The 26,916-nt window shown below is 41.5% G+C and overlaps 2 protein-coding genes and 1 long non-coding RNA gene across 19 annotated transcripts in view; 2 read left to right on the forward strand and 1 right to left on the reverse strand.

The window, feature by feature from the left end:
- SLC16A12 (solute carrier family 16 member 12) overlaps nt 1–16,604 on the forward strand; it is a 30,412-nt gene extending 13,808 nt beyond the window's left edge. For 9 of the 16 annotated variants that reach the window (XM_054071270.1, XM_054071267.1, XM_054071271.1 and 6 more), the window contains 6 exons: nt 4,942–5,620; nt 7,664–7,767; nt 9,066–9,209; nt 11,641–12,232; nt 13,339–13,598; nt 14,704–15,456. In XM_054071270.1, the coding sequence (XP_053927245.1) occupies nt 5,238–5,620; nt 7,664–7,767; nt 9,066–9,209; nt 11,641–12,232; nt 13,339–13,598; nt 14,704–14,966 (1,746 nt within the window). In that variant the 5' untranslated portion in view covers nt 4,942–5,237 and the 3' untranslated portion in view covers nt 14,967–15,456. The other 7 variants (XM_054071276.1, XM_054071277.1, XM_054071278.1 and 4 more) reach the window with 4 other exon arrangements.
- Nucleotides 16,605–19,441: 2,837 nt separating this feature from the next.
- On the forward strand, nt 19,442–23,141 carry LOC128852693 (uncharacterized). Its single transcript, XR_008450690.1, has 3 exons — nt 19,442–20,189; nt 21,494–21,598; nt 22,721–23,141. It is a non-coding gene; the product is annotated as an uncharacterized LOC128852693 (long non-coding RNA).
- On the reverse strand, nt 20,489–25,136 carry LOC104067956 (interferon-induced protein with tetratricopeptide repeats 5). Of its 2 annotated transcripts, none has more exons than XM_054071652.1 (2): nt 24,626–25,136; nt 20,489–22,811 (listed from the first exon to the last, which is right to left on the reverse strand). In XM_054071652.1, the coding sequence occupies exons 1-2, from the start codon at nt 24,628–24,630 to the stop codon at nt 21,377–21,379; spliced, it is 1,440 nt and encodes a 479-aa protein (XP_053927627.1). In that variant the 5' UTR covers nt 24,631–25,136; the 3' UTR covers nt 20,489–21,376. The 2 variants fall into 2 exon arrangements, with proteins under 2 accessions (XP_053927627.1, XP_053927626.1); XM_054071651.1 differs by having other exon boundaries at nt 20,489–22,814.
- Between the last annotated feature and the right edge of the window lie 1,780 nt (nt 25,137–26,916).

Genomic DNA, 26,916 nt, shown 5'->3' on the forward strand with positions numbered 1-26,916 from the left:
TACCTTTTACTCTAAGCATTAGTGAAGTTTCTCCAGCTATGCTTAAACTGCTTTAGACTTGTTCTTCATAAAATTCATCTGCAGGAATGTTCTCAAAGTGACTTTGAAAGCTGTGTACATTGTTGTTCGCAAGAAAAATAGGTTTTAAATTCATGGGTAGAAATTAATGTGTTTTGGCAGTGTGTCTCAGAGACAGTCACAAGCTTCTCAGGCCTCAGCCAACCCATCATCACTGTGAAGGCAGCAAATGGCATGTCGAGTTTATAAAATGTATATATCTTACACTGATCCAGAAAGAAAATTCTAGAGAAGTTTCCTTCTCATTCTTCTCTCATGTGCACCTCTGTGTTATCAAGCAGGTGAAAGTGTTGGATTCTGTGCTTATTTATGCTGGTATACACGTTTGGGCTGGCTCCTTTGGGATAAGCTGCACAAAATCCTTCCATACAGTTCTGAAAGAAATTGCAAAGGCATCAATGCACAGCCAGTTTAATTTTGTGTAGCCAAGATAGTGAGAAGAAGGAGAAAGTAGTGTGGGGAGCCCCCCAGTATGGTCTGGGCGCTGTATGCTCCTGTTATGGGGCAGCTGTGATACAAGCCTGACCTTGTGCCTGTTCTGGCTGAAGCCATATCCTTCTACAAACAGAGCACTTTCAAAAAGCATCCAAATTGTTTGGCAAGTGAGGCAGCATTTCTTGAGATGACGGAGCTGCTCAGGTAGATCAGTGCTTTAAAAGGAGGAGCTAAACAAGGCAGGAAAAAAGCAGCCTTCACTTCACACAGTTGTGATATCATTATTGGTTCAATTTGTTTAAAGAAGCAAATCTTTACTGTGGAAGGAGGAGCAGACAGAGGGGGCAGTGAATGCTTTGCTGGCTGCTTGCTGTGTTTTAAAAGTCGGTGGCACCTGTCGCTGTGCTGGGCAGTTGCTAGGCTGCTGTGGATTTCTGCGCACCTTTCCCCAGCAAGAGGGACCTCGTGATGAGGTGCAATGTTATAGTAGTGCCTTTTCAGTAACCTCACCCACTCTTTTCTGCTGGCTGAGCAGACAGAGTCAGAGAGATGCTCTCAGGAGCAGTTGTTTTCTTTCCAGGGTTCTTGAAAACAGCTGCTGAAGTAACTGATAGGTTGTTTATCCTGACAAATTAAACCTAATATATTAACTTGGGGAACAGAGTTACTGTCTATGGAACTGTCAGGGCACTGAGGTTTTCTTAGAAATTTATTGCCACATTCACCCTACGTATATCTTCTTTGAACTCACAGCAAAGCACATTTACTTAACGCTTGAATGAAAATTATCTTGCAAAGGTTGCAAAGTGCAAAGCTCTTTCATGAACTTTTCTTTTAACCCTGCTTTCCTTTAGCCACCTCAAGTAGAAGGAACTTTTTTGCATGTCTGCGATGTGTTATACTAACAACCAGCAGTGCTAGTGGGGATCAGGCCTTACAGTGCTAAAGGTGGAGCAGATGTGCTGTAGGAGTCTTGTCCTGCACCAGAAAGGTTAAGAGAAAGGTGCAACAGGAGAGCAAACCAGGGTAGGGCTGGGAAGGGAAGGATATGGTTGCTGAGACAAAGTATGTGCTTTGCTGCATTTGCTGAGACCACAACCTGTACTGTTCACATTGTAGATAATTCGAAAACAGCACCAGAGTGTAAGCAAATGAAGTTTTCTAACCTCAGAATAAAATTTCTAGGATGCCATAGTAAGTGGTTATTTGACACGTGCAGTGAACAGAAAGGTAACTATTTAATTTACCTCTTAGTTCAGTGGCTTAATACTCCTAGAAGCAAATGTGAAATTAAGGAGATGAGATCTGCACTGATCATACTATGGGCAGATTAGGTGGCCTATTTCTGTGTTGGCCAGGCATTTCTTATATTATGGTTGGTTTTCATTGCTTGTAACCTCATTAAATGTTTGCTGTTCCTGAGTATTTTGGCAGGCAGAGTTCTGTGAAAATAACAGCAAGTCATCATGTAACCAAATACGTAATCTATGTTTGCTTAGCCTAATATGTCGTCAAATTCTTCCCAAGTACCTTAATGTACAGTTAAAATGCTAACTAGGGTCTCAGATCCATTCTGAAGCTTGCCTGGGAAGTTGGGCCAGGGATATACACTGAGGTCCTGGCACCCAGCTATTGCTGTATGTGCGTTAAAATTAGTTATGGCTCTGTGTGGAGATTGTTAACAGACTCTCTGAAACTTTTTGTGTATATTTCTGCGTATTGAAGGGTTACTGGTATCCCTTCTGGCATTCCTGGAACTGCCCCCTCCACCCTTAATAATCAGAACTTGAAATAAAATCTTTATCGCTCCAGAAGGGCCAGTGAAAGATACCGCTTAGATCCAAAATAAAAGCCCTGCATTGTCAAGACTGCAGAAGTGCTGCAGAGGTATGTCTGAATTGCCTGGGATCCCTCTGCGATGTATCATGAGCTTATGCAAACTCCACCAAATGGCATTACTTGTGATTGCCAGAAAATCCTTAAGCAAAGTAATTTGAACTTTGTCAGTGCCCTGTTAACTCAGATGGTGGTCATGGATTCTTATGGGCTATTCAATCATCCAGGGATTTGAACATAACATATGAAACTTGCTGTAATACAATAAATCCACATTTGAGGCCTTAGGTGTTAGATGAAAAGTGTGGTGGCCACATGGTGCAAAGCACTGGTGCTTGTTCTGCTTGTTCACGTGAATTTGGCAGGATAATGTAATGTGAGACTTCATTGCCAAACTGGGGTATAATCTCTCTGGCTCCGTGCTAGATTGGACATCAGCTTTTTTGTGCTTAGGTTAGCCACAGACACCCACAAAAGTGTTGAATTTTGTTTTCCATCTACGTGGACAGGTTTGTTTGCATTGAATTGTACTGCTTGATGATCTGGTCGTTCACTGATCCAGCATGAAGAATCATGTAACTACTGCCTTAGCCATCAGATAACTTGTTGATCAATATTTGCACATATTTAATAAGGCAGTTGTTGCTTGGAGCTGTACAGAAAGGGGTGTATAATTGACCCTATTAGTTAAAAATAAAGAATTAGTCATTAGTTCAGGTAACATACAACCTGCAAAATTGTCTGTCATTGGAATGGATTAAGCACATGAGTCTGCTCACAAATTAGCAGCGCATGCTGGAAGGCAAATACAGAATGTGTATATCAAGTGGCAAGTCCATGGATATGTCTTCTGCTTCATGTGCTTGGAAGTTTTGATTGTAGGCATGTTTGGTCTCCCTCATATATTTTGTGAATAATGTTATACTTGCTACACACTTGCTCTCTTATTTTACTGCATTAGTCAACCCGTTGTACCTTTTTTGCCTCAGTTTGCCTGTGTTTTTGTCAGAGAGAGTGTTTCAGAACAGTGGGGAGGGAAGGAGGGTGTGGATACACGCTGGCATTGCTGAATGTTTGTCCTGGAGCAAATAGGTAAGGTCAAAAAATGAACTCTACACTTCAGGCAAAACATAATAACATTTGTGAAGAGGCCAGTAATGTCCTTGGAGCCTTGTGGGCACCTGCAGAGGCTGCTCAGAAACCTCTGTCAGCTGTATTGGCTTTTTTTGATGTGTAATAGGAAGTTGTGTCAGAAAAGGCAAACTGCCCTGGTCTCCATTCCAATGCTTTCATTGATCTTTTTTGTACATAATTCCTAGCAATTGAATTCCTCGAAGATGAGGTTTGAAATTGTAAACTCATTTGGATCTCATTTGCTTTGTGTGGCTTTTCTAATCAGCTGTAGGAATGTACTTGTAACATCCAGCTGGGACCCTTTAAACTCACTTAGAAGCCTCTGTGCATGAGATACCAGCTCTGGTGGCTGCTTACAAAAGCTCTTGTTATCCCAGCTGTGAATTCTTGTTTGATCTTTGTGAGCTGCTATGACCATTGATATGTAGTCTAAACTGTAGCTATGTCAGATGTCTCATTTGAGATGTGGCCTATTCTTTATACAAAGAGTGAGGCATTTATGTCGTCAGGCAGAGGGGAACATTGCACGTGTCTCCAAAGCGCCACAGAAGTGACAAGCAAAGCAGATCATTAGAGATTTTCTTTTTATCATACCTGAGCCCTCTTCTAGTTAATTAGTACTTTGTGCTAGATTCCATAAAAACACAGAGAGTAACCCAGAACTTGCAAAGACTTTATAATACAATTTAACTTATGGTGAAACAGATGTTTGTGGCAATAGAGGAGAAGAGAACAATAAAGACAGCATTAGTACATGTTCTAATGTTTATCGTGGGCATTGCTTTGAGCTCTGAACCTAGAAAGCTTTATACAAATATTTACTTATAAATAAATATTAGCAAAGCCTATTATATGAAGGCAGAAAATAGGACATTAATTTTTATTTCCAAATAGTACACAGCATTTTTGGGCTAAAGTAAAAGCATTTTTGTGGTAGCTAACGGGCAGACTAGCACAGAAGCAAAAATAAATGGTACGTGAGGAATACACAAAGATCCAAAACAGATATTTAATGGTAGCTTTTTTAGCTTGTGTAACTGGATGGCAATATAACATAGATTTGGCATCTTTTGCAGATATTTTTATTCACTGATATTTTTCAAAGATATTGTTTCAAACAGGGTTACCTTAAATCACTGCTCAAAAGCACTCACAAGCACACATTTTGTTGTGAGGTTATGAAGAGTTCTCTTTGCTGATCATTTCCTGTGGCAGTTCAGGTGCCTCGTACGACAGCACAGCCACTGGCTTTTGGACTTAACCCTCATCTTTGAAAACTCCACTTGGAAGAGAGACAGACTAGCTCTAATCTTTAGTGAATTGTCCATGCTCAGAAAATAAAATTGCTGTGTCCTGCCTGATTACATCCTTCATCTGGGGTTTGGCTTATGACAACAAGGAAATAATTTTATTGTCAAATCTCTGATTTTGCAGTGAATATTCTCTTTTCATACAAAGGTGAAAACTCTATTCCTCAAACAAAAATTTTGCACTAAATTGTGTACAAGGAAGTTTATCTACTTGGAGTGGAGACTGCAATCAAAAAACCCAGGGACTGGTGAGGCCAGGGACTGGTGTGAGCCAAGGGAACCCCACTGAAGGTAAAGGAACTGCAGCAATTGGCACCAGTAAACAACGTGACTTACAGGTACATGTTCTGACATTTGTGGGGAAAAAGGATATCATGTGCTAGGATGTAACTGCTGGGCAAATTACCCTGAAATAACTGATACTGGACACAGGGCCAAATTCTGATGGAAATCTTGCTTCCAACAGATTTTCATAAACTGTGTCTGAAAGAAACCTCCCTCTTTTATGGGGTAAAGCTGAAGCCGCCTTTCCTAGCCCAGCCATGCAGTTTTACGGTGTGTGCCGTGTGCCCTGACTCCCTCTCTGCCTGTTTTCTCTCCCTCTCTCCCTTCAGATGGCCGGTAGCCCGTGTGCCAGGTGGCCCCAGCGCCTGCGTGGCGTCCTGGCGGGAGTCGGCCCCCGCCGCTGAGGCAGGAGGCATCGCCCCAGCCTGCGCCATGGCCTCGCCGCAGGGCGCCCGGCGCGCTGGCCCTCCCGATGGAGGCTGGGGGTGGATGATCGTGGCTGGCTGCTTCCTTGTCACTATCTGTACCAGAGCTGTGACGAGGTAAAGGGGCTGCTTCTTGTCTTTCTGACCTGTTTGTGGTATTACCCTGTTGTTTTATTTTTCCTTTGGAAGAGTATTTGGGATCTCTGATGTCCCACAGCTGCAGGGGTTATTCTGACTAGCTACAAACCCCACCCCTGGTACATTTTAAAGGCTTCCTGAAATCCCTAAGGCTGTGGGGATGGATGGGGGATTATGAGCCCTCTGGTTTTAGTCTCGCCTCCTGTGACAGCTGCTCTATCTCTCAACACCATCTCCCTGATTTTTTGCACAATCAAAGCCTTGGGCAGGCAGCATTATTTCAGGCTCTGGTGGTTTGGTCAGGGAGGAAGGAATTGTGTAGGGCCTCTTTGGATCTGCCGTGTCCGCTGACCCCAGAGCCATGCTCATTTCTGCTGGTCCCACCGGATTTGCTTGGCTCCTGAGTCTATCTGAGAAACCTGTAAATACCCCCTTCTACTGCAAGGATTTCAGGTACCATCCTTACTGAGAATGTCCATCTCCTAGAGTAGGAGGCCCCTCTCTAGACCCTTATGGTATCTGAAATATGCAAAAATAGACTACTGTCTTGCATGAACATAATGTGCACATCTAGTGTGAGATGGTTGCCGCAGCTGCTGTTGGGTGACTTTGATGTCAGCTGGAGGCGGAAGAGCCAAGTCAAGTGTGTGTGAACATGGTTATTTAAGCTATATTAAGCAGACAAATAAGCACTCTGGGAAGTGAGGAACACTGATACAGTGTGTTACTGGGCAGTCTGTATAATGTAAATGCTGTGTTTCCTACTTACATTTTATATACTTTTTTAAATTAAGGCTCTCGGGTCTAGGGATCTAAAATCCAGGGTCTTGGAGTCAGCAGAATAAAAAGGGCATGGAAAAGTTGACAAAGTGTTAGCTTATGCACGCAAATGTGCCAGTTCTATAATGACAGCAGAGATTTCCCAGTGGATTTAATTTCTTATTCATATTTGAAATATGTTTCATCCAAGAAATCATCTGGCACACAGCTATAGTATATACAAGAATGAAGTATGTGCGAGAAAAAAACTGAAGAAAGTGTTGTTCATTGATTTGAGGAGGAGGAAAACAGGGGGAAAAGAAATCTCTGGCTGAGCCAGAAACCAGAATGAAACTATGCAGCCTTTTAATCCATTCCCCTGCAGAGAGAGGCAGAACAGTAACACTCATTAAACTGAGGAAAGTAACCTCTCTGGAAGCATTTTAATAACCTTCTGGAAGGTCCATGGGCTCCTCATGTGTTTTGATCCTCTGTTCATGAGGAGGTGCTTTTCATTTGCTCTGCACTTGTACATCCCTGAACACATTACTAGAGGTGATGTTGGCTCTATAGGTACTATCCTGGTCCTGCTCTGCAAGTTTGTGCAGACATGAATGCCACCATTAGGGAGCAACCATGTCAGTGAAGAACTGAGGAGCTAGGGCTTTGCGTACCAGGGAATCAACATCATGACATGGACCATAAATTGCTGGTAATAATTATAACTTCAATTTCATTTTAGTCAAAAATAATATGTATTATAAAAATCTAGCAGCAGCATGTACCACAGTGAGAAATGTGGTATTGCAATGCTCATAATCTCTCTAGAGAAGTTATCTGCCTGAATTAGGCTGTACATCAGGCTAATTGTCTAATTTCACTGTTGGGATACAGTGAGAGTTGGACACTAATTTGTTACTCAGTTGTTGCCAATGCAAAGCGAGGGCTCCTCTCTGGTTGAATCACCCTAGCCTAGGTGCCTCACACAGAGTACTGTTGGAATTATTTGACTTTCACACATCGTGTCATGTCTTATCCTTCGCACATTAAAGTAATCCTTCATTTCCAATATCCCTTCAAAACTTATTTTTTAAAAAATTCTTCATTTTTTTGGGGATTTAGGCCAACCACAGTTTTGATTTTCTTGGGAGTTGGAGAGGACTTTCAAGTGGGTACTCTTTATACCTGAAGAGTGAGACCAGCACTTTCTGTGAGGCAAATATCCCATGTTCAACAGATTGGTGTTCATGTTTTCTTTCCTAGGTGCATTTCCATTTTTTTTGTGGAGTTCCAGGCATACTTCGGGCAGGATTATGCCAGAACGGCTTGGATCCACTCCATTGTCGACTGTGCTACGATGCTTTGTGGTGTGTATTACCTTCTTAAGACAAATATGTCTGCTTTTTCTTCAGTTCTATCTGGTTTTCACATGTTCACAAGTTGGTGGTGTCAGCTGGGAAAGAGAGATACTGTAGACTATCTGGGATATCATAGTCTAGTTTGGGTTGGAGGGGACCTCAAAGATCATCCAGTTCCAACCCCCCTGCCATGGGCAGGGACATCCCACTAGATCAGGCTGCCCAAGGCCCCATCCAACCTGGCTTTGGACACCTCTGGGGATGGGGCAGCCACAACCTCCCTGGGCAACCTGTGCCAGTGTCTCACCGCTCTCACAGTGAAGAGATTCTTCCTAATGTCCAGTCTAAATCTGCCCCTCTCCAGATTATACCCATTCCCCCTTGGTCCTACCCCATGAACCTATATGGCATAGTCAAGCTGCTACCCCTAGCATAATTGCACAGAAAGGGAGCGTCTTTGCAGAATAGAAAAGAAGCAGAACTTCATTTTTTCAGATGATGTAAGTTTTCTGAAATGTACTCTTGTTGAGGTATGATGAGACAAGTTATATTGACAGCTACTGAGTACTTAGTTTTTTGCATTTTGTTTGAATTCATATTTGAGACTTAGCATGGAATGTAACATCTTGCCTTCAGATCAGGTCACAGTCTTCCTCCTTTTAGCAAACTTGTAAGCTCAGTCTTTTCCCCTAAAAGAAAACTCAGAGTTACCAGAAAATAACAGGCATTCATACAGCAGTTGTACCGAATTTCTCATGGGTTTACTTTAAAATTGTACAACTAGGTGAAAATCTATCCCTAATCATTTGGAAGAGAGTTAATCCATGAGAATTGCTGTGAAGGCACAGAGACACAGCTGGAATGAGATGTAGCAACTCTCCTGTGTCAGCCAGGTTATATCTTGTGAAAAAAAGAGAAATTAGGATAACCTTGCCATGGTATTGCAGGTAACAGAGAGGGAGGGGACTGATGATGACACCCCATGGTAGAGGTAGGATGAAATGAGAGCTGTCAATGTTGAAAAAGTGCATGAGAAGGGGTAACAGCCCTTGAGATGGACTGAAAGATGAGACCACTCCTGTTGCGCCCATAAGGCCAGGGAGGAGCAGGGAAGGATGCTTGACGTTACTGAGCAGTGAAGTGCAAATTCCAGGTTGGGGGAGATCTTAGTGTTGTAATCGTAGAGTAATGAACACTGTGGGCTATTGTTGTGTCCTGTCTTGGACTCAAAAATCACAGAATAGTCTTGCAACAAAATTTGTGAGAGGACTTGCCATTAACTACCAGCTTTCTTTGTTTCTTTGAAGCACCACTTGGGAGTTTAATCAGTAATCATGTGTCCTGCCAAGTTGGTATCATGCTAGGAGGGCTGCTTGCATCTACCGGACTAATTTTGAGTTCATTTGCCACCAGCCTGGAACATCTCTACTTGTCATTAGGAGTCCTTACAGGTAGGAGGCATTCAGCCCCTTTATTCCTTCCAGGAAACAACACAGCAGTGTTAAAAATTATTATCTTTCCTTTCAAGATAGGTAGTATCTTCTCCACGCCATGTTGCCACTGCACTGGTCAGTAGAGATAACTCAGAACTGTTCCCTTCACTGTAAAAGCGAGGCTTTGGTTGCCCCTCTAAGAGCTTCAGCACTCAGTGAGTCTAATGCAGCCCAAATGCAGCACCCTGCAAAAGCAACTCTAACTTCTTTTAGGGAGAGGACTGTGGTTAAGGTTCTGAAATGATGGGAGGTCAGGAAGGACTGCTCTTGCAGGCGAGACACAAAGGTTTCCTGGTTTTGCCTGTGATTTGGGAAGAGTTTGTTATAGCAGGAGTTCTAGACTGCTCCAAAATATTTCCATATTTAGAAAAAAAAGTTTAAATCAAGACAAAAAAGTAAGCAAGCAGAAGAACACTGGCTGAATACCTGGTACTCAACTGTGCACCTTATTTTTGCCTGTGTTCTGTTCCATTTGAAAAGCAAAACAGTTGCTGATTGGTAGTGTTGCTGTAGTAGCTCCTCCATTTATATTCAAATGGAAACAAATATCTTTGCTCTGTCCTATCTCCCTGTGTTTGTTGTGCACAGAGGAACTTGAGAGGTGACCATGGTCACACTGACATTCCTTCCTTATTAATACTGACCTGGTAGCCACGGTGATATAAGCCTTTGTACTTGGTCCCCTGCTGTTTAGTAACAAGTTGGTGGAATTACTGCAGTTCACATTCTGCCAACAGCTTATTTGTTGAAAAAAAAATAAAGAATCCTTATTGTAGTGCATGTCACTCCTGTATTACAATGTTAATCTTTGACAAATGTGTTCATAAAAAATAAAAAGGCTCCTTGTAACTTGAGGGACTGTGCCACATACCATGCTAATGCCCCTGAGGCTTCCTTAGGGACAACCTCAGTAAGTACTGAGGTGGAAAAGCAGTTGCACTTTGTACATGGAGTTGTAAAGAGCCAGTTCAGCAAGCGCTGAACTTCTAGTCTGTGAGGATTGGTTAATGGGGAGGTGAACTGTTGGTAAAGGCTAGATATGGTGCCCCAATCCAGAGAATGTGTGGGAGCATAACTGGTGAATGGCTGAATCTATAAAAGTTTCAGTACTCGAAACTGTGAAGAGTGAAGCAGAGGTGAGATGAGGGAGTGACTCTAAGTATCAGAGTTCTTTCTAAGAGAGATGAAAATGTTTTCAGCTCCAAACTTTGATTTCCACTTTTCACAGGACATTTATGGGCTTTTTTTTGTGACCTATTTTCCCCTGACAAGTCACTTAAATAAATGGTAAATGTGCCAAACAGAGTATGATTTTTCACAGCTCTCGAGTGATGATAGCCTATCTCAGGGCTGCTCCTCCAGCTCTGCTGATAACACAGTTCCAAGCCCAGCTCTCTGCCATGCTCCTCCCTTTGCCTCCTGAGGGGTGGCAGAGCGGGCACTTGCAGCCTGGAGTCTCTCTAATCCACTTATCCCGTCATGGCAGGCTTAGTGCCTGTCTGGCACAGTGCAGCCTTTGAGGAGGACGTGGCAAGCTGGTTACGGGGCTGGGTGATTATCTTCTCTATTGACAAGTTCTGCCAGAGGCTGTGGGGACTGTTTTGCACTCAGTCCAGGACACACTCCAAAACCCTGATCAGGAACACATTTCTGCAGCTGGTTCAGAAATATATGGGGTTTAGTGTTCGGGCAATCATTTGGTCCTTAAAATTTGCTCTCTGGTTCTGCAGCAGAGACCACAATATTTTTCCAAGTCTGAGAGGTGGATCCTATTTGTTCACTAAATCAAACATGGCATTGTTTCGTGAGGCTTTTTCTCCCCTCTTTTCTTATAGGCAGAGACTTAAAATGGTCAGCAGCAGCTGCAGCATGAGGTTTGTTTAGCTAACTAAAAAAGGTTTATTGTAGAGTATTAGGAACAGAGACAGACTCTTTGTACTGTGTTTCAGAGACCTGAAAACTAATGTTCAGGGTTGCAATAGACTGAAGCACAAAGTGGGTAGTGCCTTGTCAGGACAGTGTGCCCAGTGCCCAGTGCAGACCCTGGGGCAAGACCTCATCTTGCATCCAGGAGAGGCTGACACACCGTTTCTCTGATGTTTATTGATTGTCCTTGTTCTTGTTGTTAAGTGGACCCCACTACTTGTTTCCGAGCCTTGTTATCATGGATTAATGATGATCCATAAGGTTTGTCAAGTCAGTAAACCTGACAGTGGAAGAAAGAATTTATCCTGGTTTCTCTTCACACTGTGACTGGGCTGCGTGATGCAGCACCAGAAAAAGATTTCTGTTCAATTTCTCTAATGAAAGTAGGTTATTTGTTTTAATTTAATGTGTTCCATGTGTTGTGCTTAGTATTAATCCATTTGCACTGTGCTTTCACTTCTAGGACTTGGGTTTGCACTCTGTTATTCTCCAGCCATCGCGATGGTGGGCAAATATTTCAACAAAAGAAAAGCACTGGCATATGGAATAGCCATGTCAGGAAGTGGAATTGGTACCTTCATCCTGGCCCCTGTGGTCCAGCTCTTAATCGAGCAGTTTTCCTGGCGTGGAGCTTTACTCATCTTGGGAGGTTTTGTTTTAAACCTCTGTGTCTGTGGTGCCTTGATGCGGCCTATTGCTCTTAAGGAGGACCGTAAAAATGCCCCTGAGATTCTTGAACACGATTTTGCCCCCGAAGCACAGAAACAAGACTTAAAACGAATATCCGTCTGTTCACCCTTAATCAAAACATGGTCTCATGAATGTTTATGCTACTGTTCATGGAAGGAATATGACTTTTTACTAATGCCAGGCTTCATGGTGCTGGCAGTGTCGGTTTTATTTATGGCATATGGCTGTAGCCCTCTTTTTGTCTACTTAGTGCCTTATGCTTTGAGTGTTGGAGTGAGTCATCACCAAGCTGCCTTCCTCATGTCCATACTTGGTGTCATAGACATCATTGGTAATATCACCTTTGGATGGCTAACAGACAGAAGGTAATGGCTTATGGCTGAGCAAATGTAAGCTTTAGCTGGTGGGAGGCTGGATGCAAGTGAGGTGTAATACATATAGAAGTTAACATTACAGACTTTTTCTGTAGCATGTGTAATTTAAAGACGTGCCCCTTTCCTCCTCCGCCTCGTTTATCTTTCACGAATGCTTGCTATTAATGTTTTTAAGTCTTCTGAGTTTCATCAGTTCTGCTGGTTTAATTTCTTTTTTTCCTGAAGAAATTATGTGTTTGTGCAAAGCTCTTGCATTTCACAGTGGAAATGTAACCCCCTACCTGAGGTATGTTGAGCGTGATCCTCTGTACCTATTTCCTAGAAGTTCTCACTCTACTTCCTCTGCCTTTCCACCTCTTTTGTGCTGCTGGGGAGGCACAGAAATCATGGAAAAGGGTCAAGGGTCTGTCCCAACACCATCAGGCCTGTATTCAGACAGACTGACCAAAAATTGTTATACGTTTTCCAGTACGTAAGGACTCGCCAAGCTTTGCTAACTTAGGTCACTCCAAACATTTGTGTGCAGCATCTGTAACATCAGTATAGACTAGCTAAATCAAGAATTATTTTGAATCTAAAGGGCACATTCTTTGTCCTTATATATTTTGTGGGAAAAAATCAGTTATTGGTTTTGTGGGGCGGGGAGAAAGGGAATTGCCATTTCACTTAGCTAATGCTAACTCCAGTATTTAAAGGCTGATGCGAAGCATGACAGCTAAGAGAGGTATACTGAAATATTTTTTTGCATAATACTGGGAGGACCTTACTGAGCTGGGATGTAAAACCTGATGGAATACTGCTTTGAACACTGAAACTTCACAGGGCTGCAAAATCCTGGCACCAGAGCAGCTCCCCTGACTAGGGGCAGCCCAAAGAACATGGCAAGAAGCACAAGCTGCTGCTTATCAGATGTTTCTACAGCCTTAGGTGGGCTTGTCAGTGTTGAGCTTTTCATCTTGTAGACTGTGTAAGAAAACGAACATGAATTTGGGCTATACGAAAGAAAGTGAGTGACTGAAGTGATGCATGCCAGGGCATAGGAACTGAGATCCTGTGTGCAGTGTTAATCGTTTTTTTTTCCGTTATGAAATTTGCAGGTGTCTGAAGAAGCATCGGCACTTTTGCTACCTCTTTGCTGTGGGAATGGATGGCCTCTGTTGTCTTTTCCTACCAGTTCTTAAAAATTTCCCCTTGCTTGTGCCTTTCTCATTTACCTTTGGCTACTTTGATGGAGCTTATGTAACGCTGATCCCTGTCGTGACGGCAGATGTAGTGGGAACTTCTTCCTTATCATCAGCACTGGGTGTTGTGTACTTTCTGCACGCCATACCTTATCTAGTGAGCCCTCCTGTTGCAGGTCAGTCCATGAATGACTTTTCTATAATTTCATCACTACTTCAGATTTACCTTTTGGTGTGATGTAAATGGAGAGGAAGGAGACAGCAAATGCACCCTGAATGCATCCCTGGGCAGAGAAATAGCACACCTAGACCTTTATAAGACTCTAGATTCCACTTAAGCCCTGTCTTGATGTCTACATATAGAGTGAGTTGAAATTTAAAAAACAAACCAGAATGGAATAGGGCTTCTGAGAGCTGTTACATCACCACTTCATGTGGCTCAGAAATTGGGCAAGTAGAAGGAATGAAAGACTTCACTGTGAAATTACACTATTTTGAAAATGTAACTTAAAGAGTTTCATTCCAAGGTTGCTTTTTTTTTTGTGTGGAGGACATGATCTTTTCATCTCCAAACTGCTTTGAACAGGTGGGTGAGTCAGCATCACTACTGTCTGGTCACAGCTCATTGCTTTAGTATTTAACCATCATTTTCCTCATTTGTTCCATTACAGTGAGATAAGGATGAAAGCCTTATTATTATTCTTTAGAAACAAGTTAACATAGTTTTGAATATTGTGGAAGGACAGAGATCTTTTTTTAAACAAAAACGTCTTGCGTATTTTGTCTGCTGTTCACATCAATTCCCAATTAATCTGTGCTTCTGAAGCTTTTAATTTAATTTTGCTGTAGCTAAACTTACTGCAAAACGGAATTATTTTAAGTGATGCATGAGCCTAGGGCATAGCTCAGTAGATGTTTTTGTGTGAGGATCTCCTCCATGCAATATTTAATCCCGGGGCTCTCTAGACATGTCCAAAGACTGCCAGTTAAATCTGTGCAGTTAAAAGATGTTTATTTAGAATTGTAGCGATGACTGCTGTGCTTTTTCTCATGGCTTTGACCTCCAAACAAAAGCCCATAAAAGTCTTATCTGCCAGCTGAGAACAAATCCCTCGCTACCTCAGGAGGTAGAAATATAGTGACGGTGATGTAAATCCATATTGTTTCATTGTATTTGTATGTGGTAACTCCAGAAGTTTCTAAAATTTCTGTTGATCACAGGATCTGTAAATTTTCAGAATTCTGATGGGCCTTTAAAAGCTCATGATTTTTTTCCTACAGGTTGGCTTGTGGACACAACTGGCAGCTACACTGCATCATTCCTTCTGTGTGGATTTTCTATGATATTTAGTTCAACGTTATTGTGCTTTGCAAGACTAGCAAAGAAATTCAAAAGAACACATTTGCAGTCTTTCACCAATGGTACTAACACCAAACAGCACATCTGGACAAATGGAGCAATAGCTTATTCTGTCACGGCAGAATTAGACCAAAAGGATGTTGAACTTTTCGCTGTGGATACAAACAGCTACAGCAACAGATGACAACTGCTGAAGGTTCAGTTCTGCACAGCTGTGACCAAGACAGAGGTGGCTCTATAGCATTATGCTGTTGAAGATATTAATCCTGTGAAACAAGGCATTTCTCTATAAGATTTTTATGTTGTGTTTTAGTTGGCTAAAATCTACATACTGTCACAGTAATACCAAGCTAATGCAGTGATAGAAGAAAGCTAGACTGAAAAGAGAATTTGTAGATAATGAATGTTCGCAGATTTATTTGAAATGCAATATATCAACGCCAAAGTTAATCTCAAAGATGATAATTGGCTGTAAATCAGAAGAAAACTATAATCAGTCACCAAAAGTGAAAAATAAAGTTTAAATTATTTCAAAAATAGTACTAATGAAATGAACTTTTTGGTGTTCTGGTCTATCGTATTTCAATGGATTAATCACACACACCATCAAAAAACCTCCACAATTACTTGCAAATACCTGTTTCAAATGACACAGTCTTTTTTTTTTTCCTTTTTTTTTAGAAAATCTGACAGGAAACTGTGACTTAAGTTGAAAGTATCTCTGGAGCAGCTTTAATTTTTACAGCGTGCCTGAATTTTGTACGTGTTGCAATTTCATTTCAAATATGGGTTTAGACCTGCTTTCCCAAGTACTCTACAGCAAAGTTTTGAGATGGTTGCTGCTTTTTTACATGGATATCTTTAAAGCTTGAATTTCTAAACATTGACATTCTAGGTGTGATCCTCGACTAGATCCTTCTCTGGGAGGGTGTAAGAGGTACTGTGGCTACTCTACTGTCTGAAAATGAGTAAATTTGTGCCATGAGACTAAGCATGCTAATAGACAAACCTGCATTAGTTGGAAGAATACCAAAGGCAACCCAGGAGACCAGAGGAGACCCTTGTTTTCCCAGATGCAGATCCTCTTTCTCCTTTAGCAGCTGTTGAAGAAATTTAGAGTCCACGTAAGCAGATGACTGAGAGACTGTTCGCTCCACAGGCTGTTAGTAAAGACAGTGCTGGCAGACAGTGTTTTTTCTGTGTATTCCAGTGGCGATTGGAACCAGGAGCTGTATCTATTGATGGTGCAAATTACTTGTTTGTGCCAGCTGAAGAGCTGATCGTGTCACTTGTGCTATATGGCTAGAACACAAGAGCTGCAACTTGCCAATGGATTCCTGCTACTTGTGTGAGGAATATACTACAGTTGGCTGCTTCATAGGAGCTATAAGCTGAGACTAGTTCATGGGATAAATTACTGATGTGATGATTCAATATATAAAGGAATGTTCCTACATTTCCAGAGTGAAATTGTTGTCATTGAAGGAGAAACTTCACACTCTGCAATGCAAATGATTTCTGTGTTTTGATGCTGTACAAAGCTGCATTCAGTTCATTGGTGAATTGATTCAGAGTCCAAATAATTCTCATCATTACTGAACTAGTAGTTTTGTTAATTATCTGCAGTGTATTGAATGCTCATGGTGTCCTGTTCCACTCTGTGCCTCAGAAGGGAAAGCAACATAGGCTGATGTTCACAAATTTGATTTAGATCAAGAGTACAGACAAAGGGGTATAATGTATTTTTCTAGATATATGAATACTCTGTGTATCAAGTGGTTCTATTATTCATGCACATTTCAAATATAACATACTAAAATTGTTTGACTTCAGTTATCTGTGCTCAAAGCATTTCTCGCTGCCTTTTTCAGAAGTGTGGTCAGAACCAGTAGCATGATCTACATGGAGACATCACAGAATAAGAGAGTACAAAAACTGCTTACAAATAATGACATAACCTTTTTTTCAGTTCTACATGGCAATTGAGTCCTGGGCCCTAATTTTGGTTTTAACATAGGTTCACCAAAAAAAAAAAATATCTATGACTGTTTCTTAGTGATTTAGAAAAAATATGCACATTTGGGGTGTGGAGGAAGGTGGCTTTATTAATTAGTAGTGATGAAGATACTAGTTTAGCTCTTAATGCAAAAGTTTCACATAAAAAACAAGGGAATTGCATGGTCTATAAAGAAGATAAGCTATTTCAACAAATTATAAGTTACCACTGTCATTTACTTTACAAAAATTTAATTCCTATTTTACCACATCATGACATGTTCGTGCCACAACTGCATGTTATAAAAGCCTGTTGGAGTAATACTACATATGTTTTTATCCTAGTAATTTTTTTATTCTAAAATCCTGTGTAATACATTATTAGCAATTTGGGGATTTTTTAAAACATCAAGATATTCATTCATAGGCTTTTCTGTTTTGTGTTTAATTTATCATTAAGTATTCCTTGTTTTAAATATCTAATTCAGCAGAAAACTTTCAGCTGATGTTATACACAGACCTTTTGTAGAAAATGGCAGAATTTTTTCAGGATTTTTTAATACTTTCTGCTCTGATTTAAGCCTACAGACAAAAGCTTATATACCAGAATGATGCCTTCTGTGCATGAAACATTGAAATATCAGCCTTGACAAAAATCTTCCCTTTAAAAAAAAAAAAGAAAAGGAAGGAAGTGCAACAAGAAATGACCTGCAAGTGGAAGAAATGAGAATACAATCTAGGTCTGCAAAGCTTCATGCCAGACTTCTACCCTGCAGTCCACACAACCCAAACTGAACAGCTTATCTTCATCCTGCCATGTGAAATATTTCAGGTGGCCCATTATGGAATTCTCTGCATTATACTATTTTTAAAAAATGATTTATTGTATCTGCAGTGTTTTTTCCAGACATGATAATGTTCAGGTTGTTCTCCATAGAGGATATTTCCTGGCATGGCATGGTGCAGCAGTGGGCAAAGATACCTAGGCTAGCTGTGAATGATTTCCCTGGCTAGTACTGCCTCTTCCCATCAGCCCTGCTGAGCATGGGTGGATACAAGCTTGGATGGAGGGCTGCACTGCTCAGCCTATCTGGCTTCCCAGCACAGCGTGGTCTGACTCAGCCAGGCTAACATCTGTCCAAGACAGAAATAGATGGGTTCTACCTCAGATGAAGCCTGCCTGGGATAATGCTCTATTCCATACAGTGAACAAGTATTCACTGTGAAGTGAGCGAAATAGCTTACAACTGCTGAAGTTAACCCATCTGTTCCCATTCCATGAGGTTTGAAATGGGGAAATCATCACTCTTTTCAAATTGCTTATATTCTAGTGAGAGTTTTTATCAGATCGGCTTTGGAATATTTAATATACCTTGAAAAATGATGTGAAAACAGCATTGGAAAAGTCATAGAATCATAAAATGGTTTGGGTTGGAAGGGACCTTAAAGATCATCCAGTTCCAACCCCCTTGCGATAGGCAGGGACATCTCCCACCAGACCAGGCTGCCCAAGGCCCCATCCAACCTGATCTTGAACACCTTCAGGGCTGGGGCATCCACAGCTTCCCCGGGCAACCTGTGCCACTGCCTCACCACCCCCATCAGTCCGATATCTTCTGTTGAAAAACAGCCCTGTTTAAAAAAAAAAAAAAAAATATATATATATATATATACACACACATAAATCTTTGAGCTTGAAACATTTCTGTCAACTTGGATGATAACTTATCTCATGAAAAAGTAAGTATATTTTATATTGCAACAAGAATTCCTTGTGTGCTTTCTAATGTTACAAATCTATGGAAGAAGGAAGAATTTATTAAACGTAAGCTTTAACAGTACTTCGTGGTCAGCACAACAAAGTCCTTAGTTGGGATCACCTCAATAAATAATATCTTCTTCTAAGTGATTATCCTGGTGTGTTACGCAGAGTTTTCTATATAATTTAAGAGGTGCTTTTGATACGTTAACAAATATTTCCTGCAGGGTTATCATAGGCTCCAGTGATGTATTCATACTCAGGTGTGAACTGGGAGGTATTCAGCTTCTGTGTGAGTCTGAGTTTACCCACTGGACTTGGACATTGCAAAAATGTGTGTTTTGTTTTGTCCACTTCCCAAAGCTCAAACTCAGCCTCTTCCTCGTGTCACTATGCCAGGCAATGCAGCAGCACCACCCTGTGGGAAATAATATTTCTCTTCATTTACAAGACAGCAGGCAAGAACTGGAAGGCAGTCTGTACTGCGGACAGTGCAAAGATGGTATGGCACAACAGATATCTTGCATCATTATATCTTACAGTGAATTTCTTTACTGGGGAGTTGTTTGAGCCACACTTGACTCTTCAGAGAAGAGACTAGGTATTAGGAAGAATTTCTTCCCCATGAGAGTGGTGAGACACTGGCACAGGTTGCCCAGGGAGATTGTGGCTGCCCCATCCCTGGAGGTGTTCGAGGCCAGGTTGGATGGGGCCTTGGGCAACCTGATCCACGGCAGGGGGTTGGAACTAGATAATCTTTAAGGTCCCTTCCAACCCTAACTATTCTATGATTCTATGATTCATAGAATGAATATGAGCCTGAGAAATTCAGGCTCATATTTTTCTCAAAATTCTTTATTGCTTCTCTTTATTTCTGCAGGGTTCATTTTCCACCAGAAAGGCAGGAGAGTCTGTGGTGGCAGTGTGGAAGGGAGCACAGATGTGCCACCACAGCTTTGGGAACCTGCACCACCTCTTCTTCGAATTCCTCCCCACTGCCCACCATGCCCTCAGGAGGCTTTAAATAGCAATGATGTTGATGTTAGAAGTCTCAAGATTGAGAAGGACAGTGGGGGTCACATTACATTCCCTTTTAAAGCCTCACTTAGCTGAGCACAATACCATAAGTAGTCACCAGTTCCTGACTTCAAACCTACTGTTATTCCTACCAGCTTTCAGGAGCAGTATATCAGTCCTGCTCCCAGTCCATTCTGTTCTCCTCAGTCCCCACTCTTTCCCTAGGTAGGGCCATCTTTGTAAGAGATAAGCTGGCAGGTGGCTGGAAAAAAAAGGACATGTTTTGCCTCCGCCCTTTCTTTTTTAGGAAGAAAATGTGATTGTATGATGTATACCTTTAAGATGCTCATCATTTTTGCTTGTGTGATGAAAGATTCTTTGAGGGAGAGCTGAGAGGGCTTGATATTTCATGATCTAGCACCATATTTAACTCTCCTTCAAGCTCGTCCCATCCCATTTGCACAACCGCCTCTGTGGTGGTGGGAATGCTCCCTGCTGGCTGCAAACAAAAATGCACATTCTTCTTGATGGGCTCTGTTGCAGGTTTGCTTCACTCTACCTCACTGGCTGTGGCTCAAAAGTGTTTTGGAAGTGCAGCATGAGTTTTCCCTGAGCGCCATGATCTATTTTACCCAGGTACAATATCAAGGTACAATATCATGGAATTAGGCTGGCCTGTTGTAAAGAATGCTGATTTCTGGTTGGACATTTGAAGACAATCTCCTCTTCCATTGGTTTTCTCTGCCTTTCAGCTCTTTCTTCTACACACACAGACTCTGTTGGCACACACCCCTTTTCACACCTGCCCCTGTGTTCTGCCGCCCTGTTCTCCAGTGCTCGTGGAAATCTGCTCTAGGTGTGCTTTGTCTCCACGTCCACTTCAGGACGTTTCTTGTGCGTGTTTTCCATCACTAGCTTGTTTCACAATCATGGCTGCAGATAGCTATCTCTTTGGCATCTCAAAGACTGCCTTTCCTTCCTCTCCAGAAGTTTGCTGCAGTGGTTCCTCAGAGCATGGGTTTGGGTAAACTAGATGGATACTGGTATTTTGCACATTTTAATTCTCCAGTGCCAGAGCTCTGAAGCAACTTTGCTGAGAGTTCAGGAAAATAAACGAGGCTATCTCCTGACCCTTCCTCCCTGTTACTTTTTCAAATAGTTGTTTCCCTTTCTTTCACCTAGTAACATGAGGATTGGTCAGCAGAGGGAGACCAGAAACGACAGGTGATGGATGCAATATTCTTTAATAGTTCACAACAATAACATGTTTTGTAAGCTTTTCAGTGTACTAGCCAAGCAGTGGTTATTTTTTACAGTTAAACAATATGCAAGGTAGTTAACTGAACAAGTCTTCAACAAAAGTTTTTTCTAGATAACACTAAAAAAAAATATTTTAAAAAAATATTTGAAAAAGCTTCAGAAATTCCATTACTGTATAAGCATGTATTTCAAATGGATAGATGAAATACCATAGTACAATTCCCTTGTCATTTTCTCAGTAGAAGGCAAGATCTGAATTCCAGCTTAGAAGTTCTGTGTTCTATAGATCATCACTTTAAAACAACTTTTATATAAGTGTTAGCATTGAAAACTAAGACAGCTTAGCTATTCTTTAGTCTTTCCAAGCATGCACTCAGTTGGTGAATGAATAAACAAATGAACAATCATCATGTATAGTTTCTAGATTATCACCAGAAAGTGATGCCACTAGATGTCTAAGATGGTTACAACTTCAACCTTAAAGAAAAAAAAAGGGTCCTGAGAGTCTGTTGAAATATCCTTGGGTTTGGTTTTTCTTTTGATGTGGAGGATTCTTGGGAACTTTACCTTGAGACAGAAAGTTGTAGCTCACATAATGCACTCAGATATTCTTCATTGTTGGGACACAATTCGACAGCTTTCTCATAACACTCAATTGCTTCATGTTTCTCACCATTTAGGTTATGAATGAATCCAAGTGTACCAAAATCTGTAGCATTTCTTGAACCTCCCTGAATTCTTTGTTCCAACAACTTCTTCAGAGTAGTTCTGCACTTATGGAACAAGTAAGAATCATTTTCAATTTTCAGTGCTTCTATGTAACACTGAATGGCTTCAGATTCCGATTTCATTTGAAAACGCTGAAAATTGCCGTAATAGTAGTAGCATTGTTGTTTATCAGAATCGGGCATATTATTTATCTGAAATGCTTTCTGAAATGCCGCTTTTGCTTCTTCATACCTCTTTGCTTCTGCATACATTTTTGCTAGGTCAGTATGAGCAACATAAAGTTTTGGCCTTTTGTCAGTCACTTTTTTAAAATGAAAAATGGCACGTTGGATGAGTTCTTCCACTTGATCCTGAGGTGGATATCTTGTAGACTTTTTCAGTTGGAACAACTTTGCTCTGTAGCAGAGTGCTAGCTGGTGATGCAAAAACGCAGAGTTTGGTGTCACTGACAGGGCCTTTTTCACAATCTCCAGTGCCTTGTCCGTGTCTCCTCTCCTTCTGTAAAATTTAGCAGCGTATCGCAGGAAATAAGGAAGATCAGGGGTTTTCTGCATTGCTTCTTCAATGTATCTCTCCCCTTCATCAGCTTGGTTTAAGTCCTGAAGTTTTAATGCAAATAATGCCACAATGGAAGTATCCCCTGGATTCAGTTCCACTGCACGCTTCAGGGGCTTGAAGGACAGGCTTGCATCTTCACATTCTCTGTGAAAATAATTTTCCAAACGATACATTGCTATTGCATAGCCAGCATTAAATTCTGGGTTGTTGGGATCACCCTTCAGAGCATCCTCAAAGCAATCCTTTGCTCTCTTGTAGTAAATTCCTCCAAACTTTAAAAATGCCCATCCTTTCTCAGCATCGATCTCTGGAAGCTGAATCGTCCATTGAGCTGTACTTGAAAGTTTTTTGCAGCTGTTTACCACTTTGCTTACATAACTTTGAGCTTCTTCATATCTCTCCATGTAGTAATAGATCCAGGCATAGTTCCCCCAGGTTACAAGACTTCTCCTGGCAATTTCATCTGGATGATTTCTTTCCACGATTTCTTCAGCTTTTTTGAGACTTCTGAGGGCTTCCTCATTTGCATTCTTTAGGTGGTGTACGTAGGATAGTAGATTATAATTTTTGCTGTTGGATTCTATGAAAAACTTGATCTGATCGCCAACTGTTTCCTCTAGGTCATCAAGATCCACATCCTCCCTCCGCAAATTCCATGTAAAATGACATTGTAGCTGCAGCAGGGAATGCTTCAAGGAAATCTTTGAAATGCTGCTAAAAGAAATCAAAGATACTGATACTCCATTTGCTTTTTGTTACTCTTGTTTTTAAACCACACATGATATACTTCAAAAACAAGCAATACCTCAGCTGGTGCCTCTAGTCAACAATACTTCAAACAAGCCAAAGCTGTGGGAAGACATAGGTCTAAACACCTGAATATTTATTTTAGTAATTCTCCTTGTCAGTGCATGAGAGTAACACTTGCATAGCAACAGAGCTGGTGGTCCGGACGTCAAAGTGGAGGGTTAGTCTCTATGGTAAAGCTGACACACATCTAGGCCTCAGGAACATATTTCTTATGCTGGGAATGATTGCTGAAGCCTACTCAAAAAGAGATAATCAAATAAAAAAAAAAACAACCCCAAAATACAGAGAAAGTGACACGGTGCCTTTCTCATGTCTGTGTATTACATTTAAATTTAATTTTGAATTTCCTGCAGTTACAAATGCACATTTGTTAGATCATAGCACTGCTATGTTACGATTATACTGATGTATCCAGTCGCTGGCTCTCAAATCCCACCAGTCTCCCCTGCTGATAGGACTTGGGCACCCACTCCACTTGCTGGTACAGACCACACACTCACTCACTAACCCTGATCAGGGATCCTCTCTCCACCCAGCTGCCTCACCCCTACAGGCAACTGTACACACAGGCGCACGCATACTGACCAGACTCTGTTTACATAAAGTGGTCTGTAATGCCACTTTATTGCTTTCTGGTTTTCAACATTTGTTCCTTCCCAGATCACCTACATCCCTCGCTTCCCTGCCTTTGGCCCCCTCCCCAAACATCCCATAATAAGTCTTGTGCAATCCTCAAGGGCTTTTCCCTGCCTCTTGTGAAGTGCCCCATATCCCTGGGCAGTTCAGACCCCCTGGTGCTGGGTGTCCTCCTGCCCATGGAGTGGAGAGTCCCCTGGGAGGACCAGGTGGGGGCTTGTGTCCCTGAACTGTATGTGATGTAATTACAGCACTTCTGGGAAGTGAGAGCAAGTTCCTGTTGTCAGTCTTGTTAGAAACCTTTGGCTAGAAGTGAATACCACAGAAGGACAGATTTTGGCTTCCAAATCAGCAAAATATTGCAAGAATAGCTTGAAGTATTTAAGTAGCCCCATTCAGTTCAAGATGAAACGTATTTTTATTGCCTCAGCTGAGAATCATGAAAACATCCATGACTGAAAACAACAGTGGAAGGCAATAAATGAAAAAGCATTTGTGGAAAATGAAGAATGATGGATGTCACAAAACTAGACTTGTGATACAAATGAAATGGAATTTAGCTTAGTTCAATACGCAACTGGTAAATGCAATTTCCAAATTGTCATAAACAAGTTGGCTTTGCCCTAGTTGAGTATGTGTGTGCCTCTGTGCAGACATGACAGTCTTCAGAAAATGTAAGCCCCTCACCTTCCACTTGAAGCTGCAGCCCAGAACCTGCACTGCCCTGTTTGCTGGTCCTCATGGTAGCAGAGGTGAGAAAGTAAGTTCTCACCTGTACCAGCACCAGCTACTCATTTGGTTGGGCACCAGCTACTGCTGCAGCCTAGAATTCATCCCTAAACTACATGCACAGAGTTTTTCTGCCCATCAGTTGCATTCACAGAGACTGGCCCTTGTTGGAGAAAGCAATAACATCACCATATTCAATAGCATCCTTATTTTATTTTGATTCTTCTAGTAAATTTTCTGCAAAATATTTTCCCCAAAGTCCCTCACTGCTTACAGTTATGTAAATAATAAGAGTTACTTTCAATGTCATATAAAAAAAACACCTTTCAAAGACCAGGTTGCTCACTTACCTCATGGTTTTCCTTCTCTACTCACTTGTCTTCAAAACCAAGTATCTTCAAAACCAAATGAGTGTGGCTTACTGTTGTTAGGACTTCCCTTTTATAGGCTCCAGACCTCACGTGATCTGTGAATAATTGAATGGGAATCAGAAAGTGAAACTGGCTTGTGTCTGAAACTGCAAAAAAAAACCCTGAAAGAGCTGCCAGTTGGAGAATAGAAACTTAGGAGTTACTGGCTCTGTGCCATGCATTACACTTGTGGAGAATGTGGCAACAGCTCCTAATAGCTCCCAGCGTTTACTTTGTTCAAATCCAGAGGCATCCATGATAAGGAGAATACTTCAGGCTAGTATAGGCTGACCTGGTTATCATGCATAGGCTAGCGAAGGGTCATTCCCCCCTATTCCTGGCCTCTGCTGATGCGTCTTTGCACAATTTTGCATCATGCTTTAGGCTCCTGTTTTATTGGTATTCTGTCATCCACACAACACACAGTGTCTTACTCCTTCTGCCCGCACACCTTTACCCGGTGCCTCCTTATTGCAAGGTCTCTGCTGTTGCACCGGGCACTGCGTCATGGTGTAAGAGTACTAAATATCTCATCCCATCTAGAACAACTGTTTATTGCTGCTCTGTACTTAAAACTGCAGTTGTACTGTGCAAAGATTAATAAAAGCAATGCAAATAAGATGCAGACAGTCAATTCAAGAAATTGCTCTCACCGTTGCGCCAGGCAAAACAAAGCTGCAGGCGGTCAGGACAAGCACGAACAGAGCAGGCATGGCTAGCCGTGGACCTGAGGCCATACAAACTCAGTGCAAAGCTTACGGCCTGTTGCTAGCAAGAGCAATGCCATGTTACAGGGCTACAAATTAACAGAGATGGGACACTGGCTGGGTACTGGAGCTCCTGTGGATATAAACAACTCACTGATGCTTAGTTTAAAAATAAATAAATGCAGACCTGGCTCGATAAAATTGATTTTAGGGGTAACAAAGAAAGATCAAAGAAATAGTATCTAACATCCACAAAGTGAGTTCCCAGTAGACAGTAACTCTTCAGGACAAGGCTGTCCTTTCCCTGCTCTCTCTTCTTTCCCTTCTCTCCCTTTTTTCCCATGTCAGAACTTCGGGTTTCTACAAGAAGTTGGAGAGCCTTTGTAACACACATATTTCTTGTATCTCATTTAAGTGACTCTGTGTGTGTGTGTGTGTGTGTGTGTGTGCATGCGTGCGTGTTGATATTTTTTTTGTTGGAGCTTATGTTTCAGAGCTCAAGATAAAGGTTAGTTCAGCTATTGCTCTGAGTAACGTGCAACCTTCTAGCAATCAGATATTTGATAAGTGGTGAAAAGAGTGAATTAGAAAGGAAAAGGATTGGAATATCTACACAGATTAATGTATATTATGGAAAATAAAAGGTGCGAGTAGTTGTAGAAAACTGTATTTAAAAGGTTTCTGCAAAATCAAATATGAATGCTAATTATTTCCTATGCCTCTAAGTATCCATGTGTTTCTTGTCTCTGCTTCTCTCCCAGGTGTCTGTATTCCTTAGTACATTGCTTGGTACCCAGCTTTTTTTTTTTTTTTTGGTGTCTGTATTCCTTAGTACATTGCTTGGTACCAGAAATTTTCCCTTTGGATGGAATGCAAGAATCTGCCCTAGTATCCATGTTTTTACATATGTAGTTGCACCTATATTCTTTGGTTTGACATCTGTGCCTATTGAATGAACTAAGTGTGGGAAAGTACTTCAAAGAGAAGATGGGAAAGTAAGAGCACAGTCATGCAATGCCTTTCTGCAGCCATCTTTGCAACTCGCTTGTCACAGCACAGGAGAATTCAGAAATACTTGTTCAGGCCTGCTGCTTTCACTTTGCCGGAAGCTGCAGCTGGGCTGACGGATACCAGGGAGAGCTGCGTTGCATAGCAGCAAATGCAAGAGCTTCCTGGAAAACACTCATCCAGAAATGGGCTGGAAACAACAACTGCATTCATATTTAACACAAAGACTTTGTTTACTTGAGTGTTCTGTACATACACAAGAACAGGGAATGGTTTCCAACATATCTGCACATTTTAGAGAGAAAACTCACATCTGTGCATTTCCTTGGAGCTGAAGAGGAGACCTGCTGACAAAGAATCCTCCCCTGGTACCAATAGCCCAGCCAAACAATTGCCTGAAATGTACTTTTCATTATTAAAGGAATTTAAACAAACTATACCATAGTAAATGACAGGATCACTTTAAATATTCTATTTTATGCTGCTTTCAATTTAGCCTTCTACAACTTATGTTTT

Source organism: Cuculus canorus, chromosome 7 (genome assembly GCF_017976375.1).
Source record: "Cuculus canorus isolate bCucCan1 chromosome 7, bCucCan1.pri, whole genome shotgun sequence".
In the NCBI taxonomy this organism is placed as follows: domain Eukaryota; kingdom Metazoa; phylum Chordata; class Aves; order Cuculiformes; family Cuculidae; genus Cuculus; species Cuculus canorus.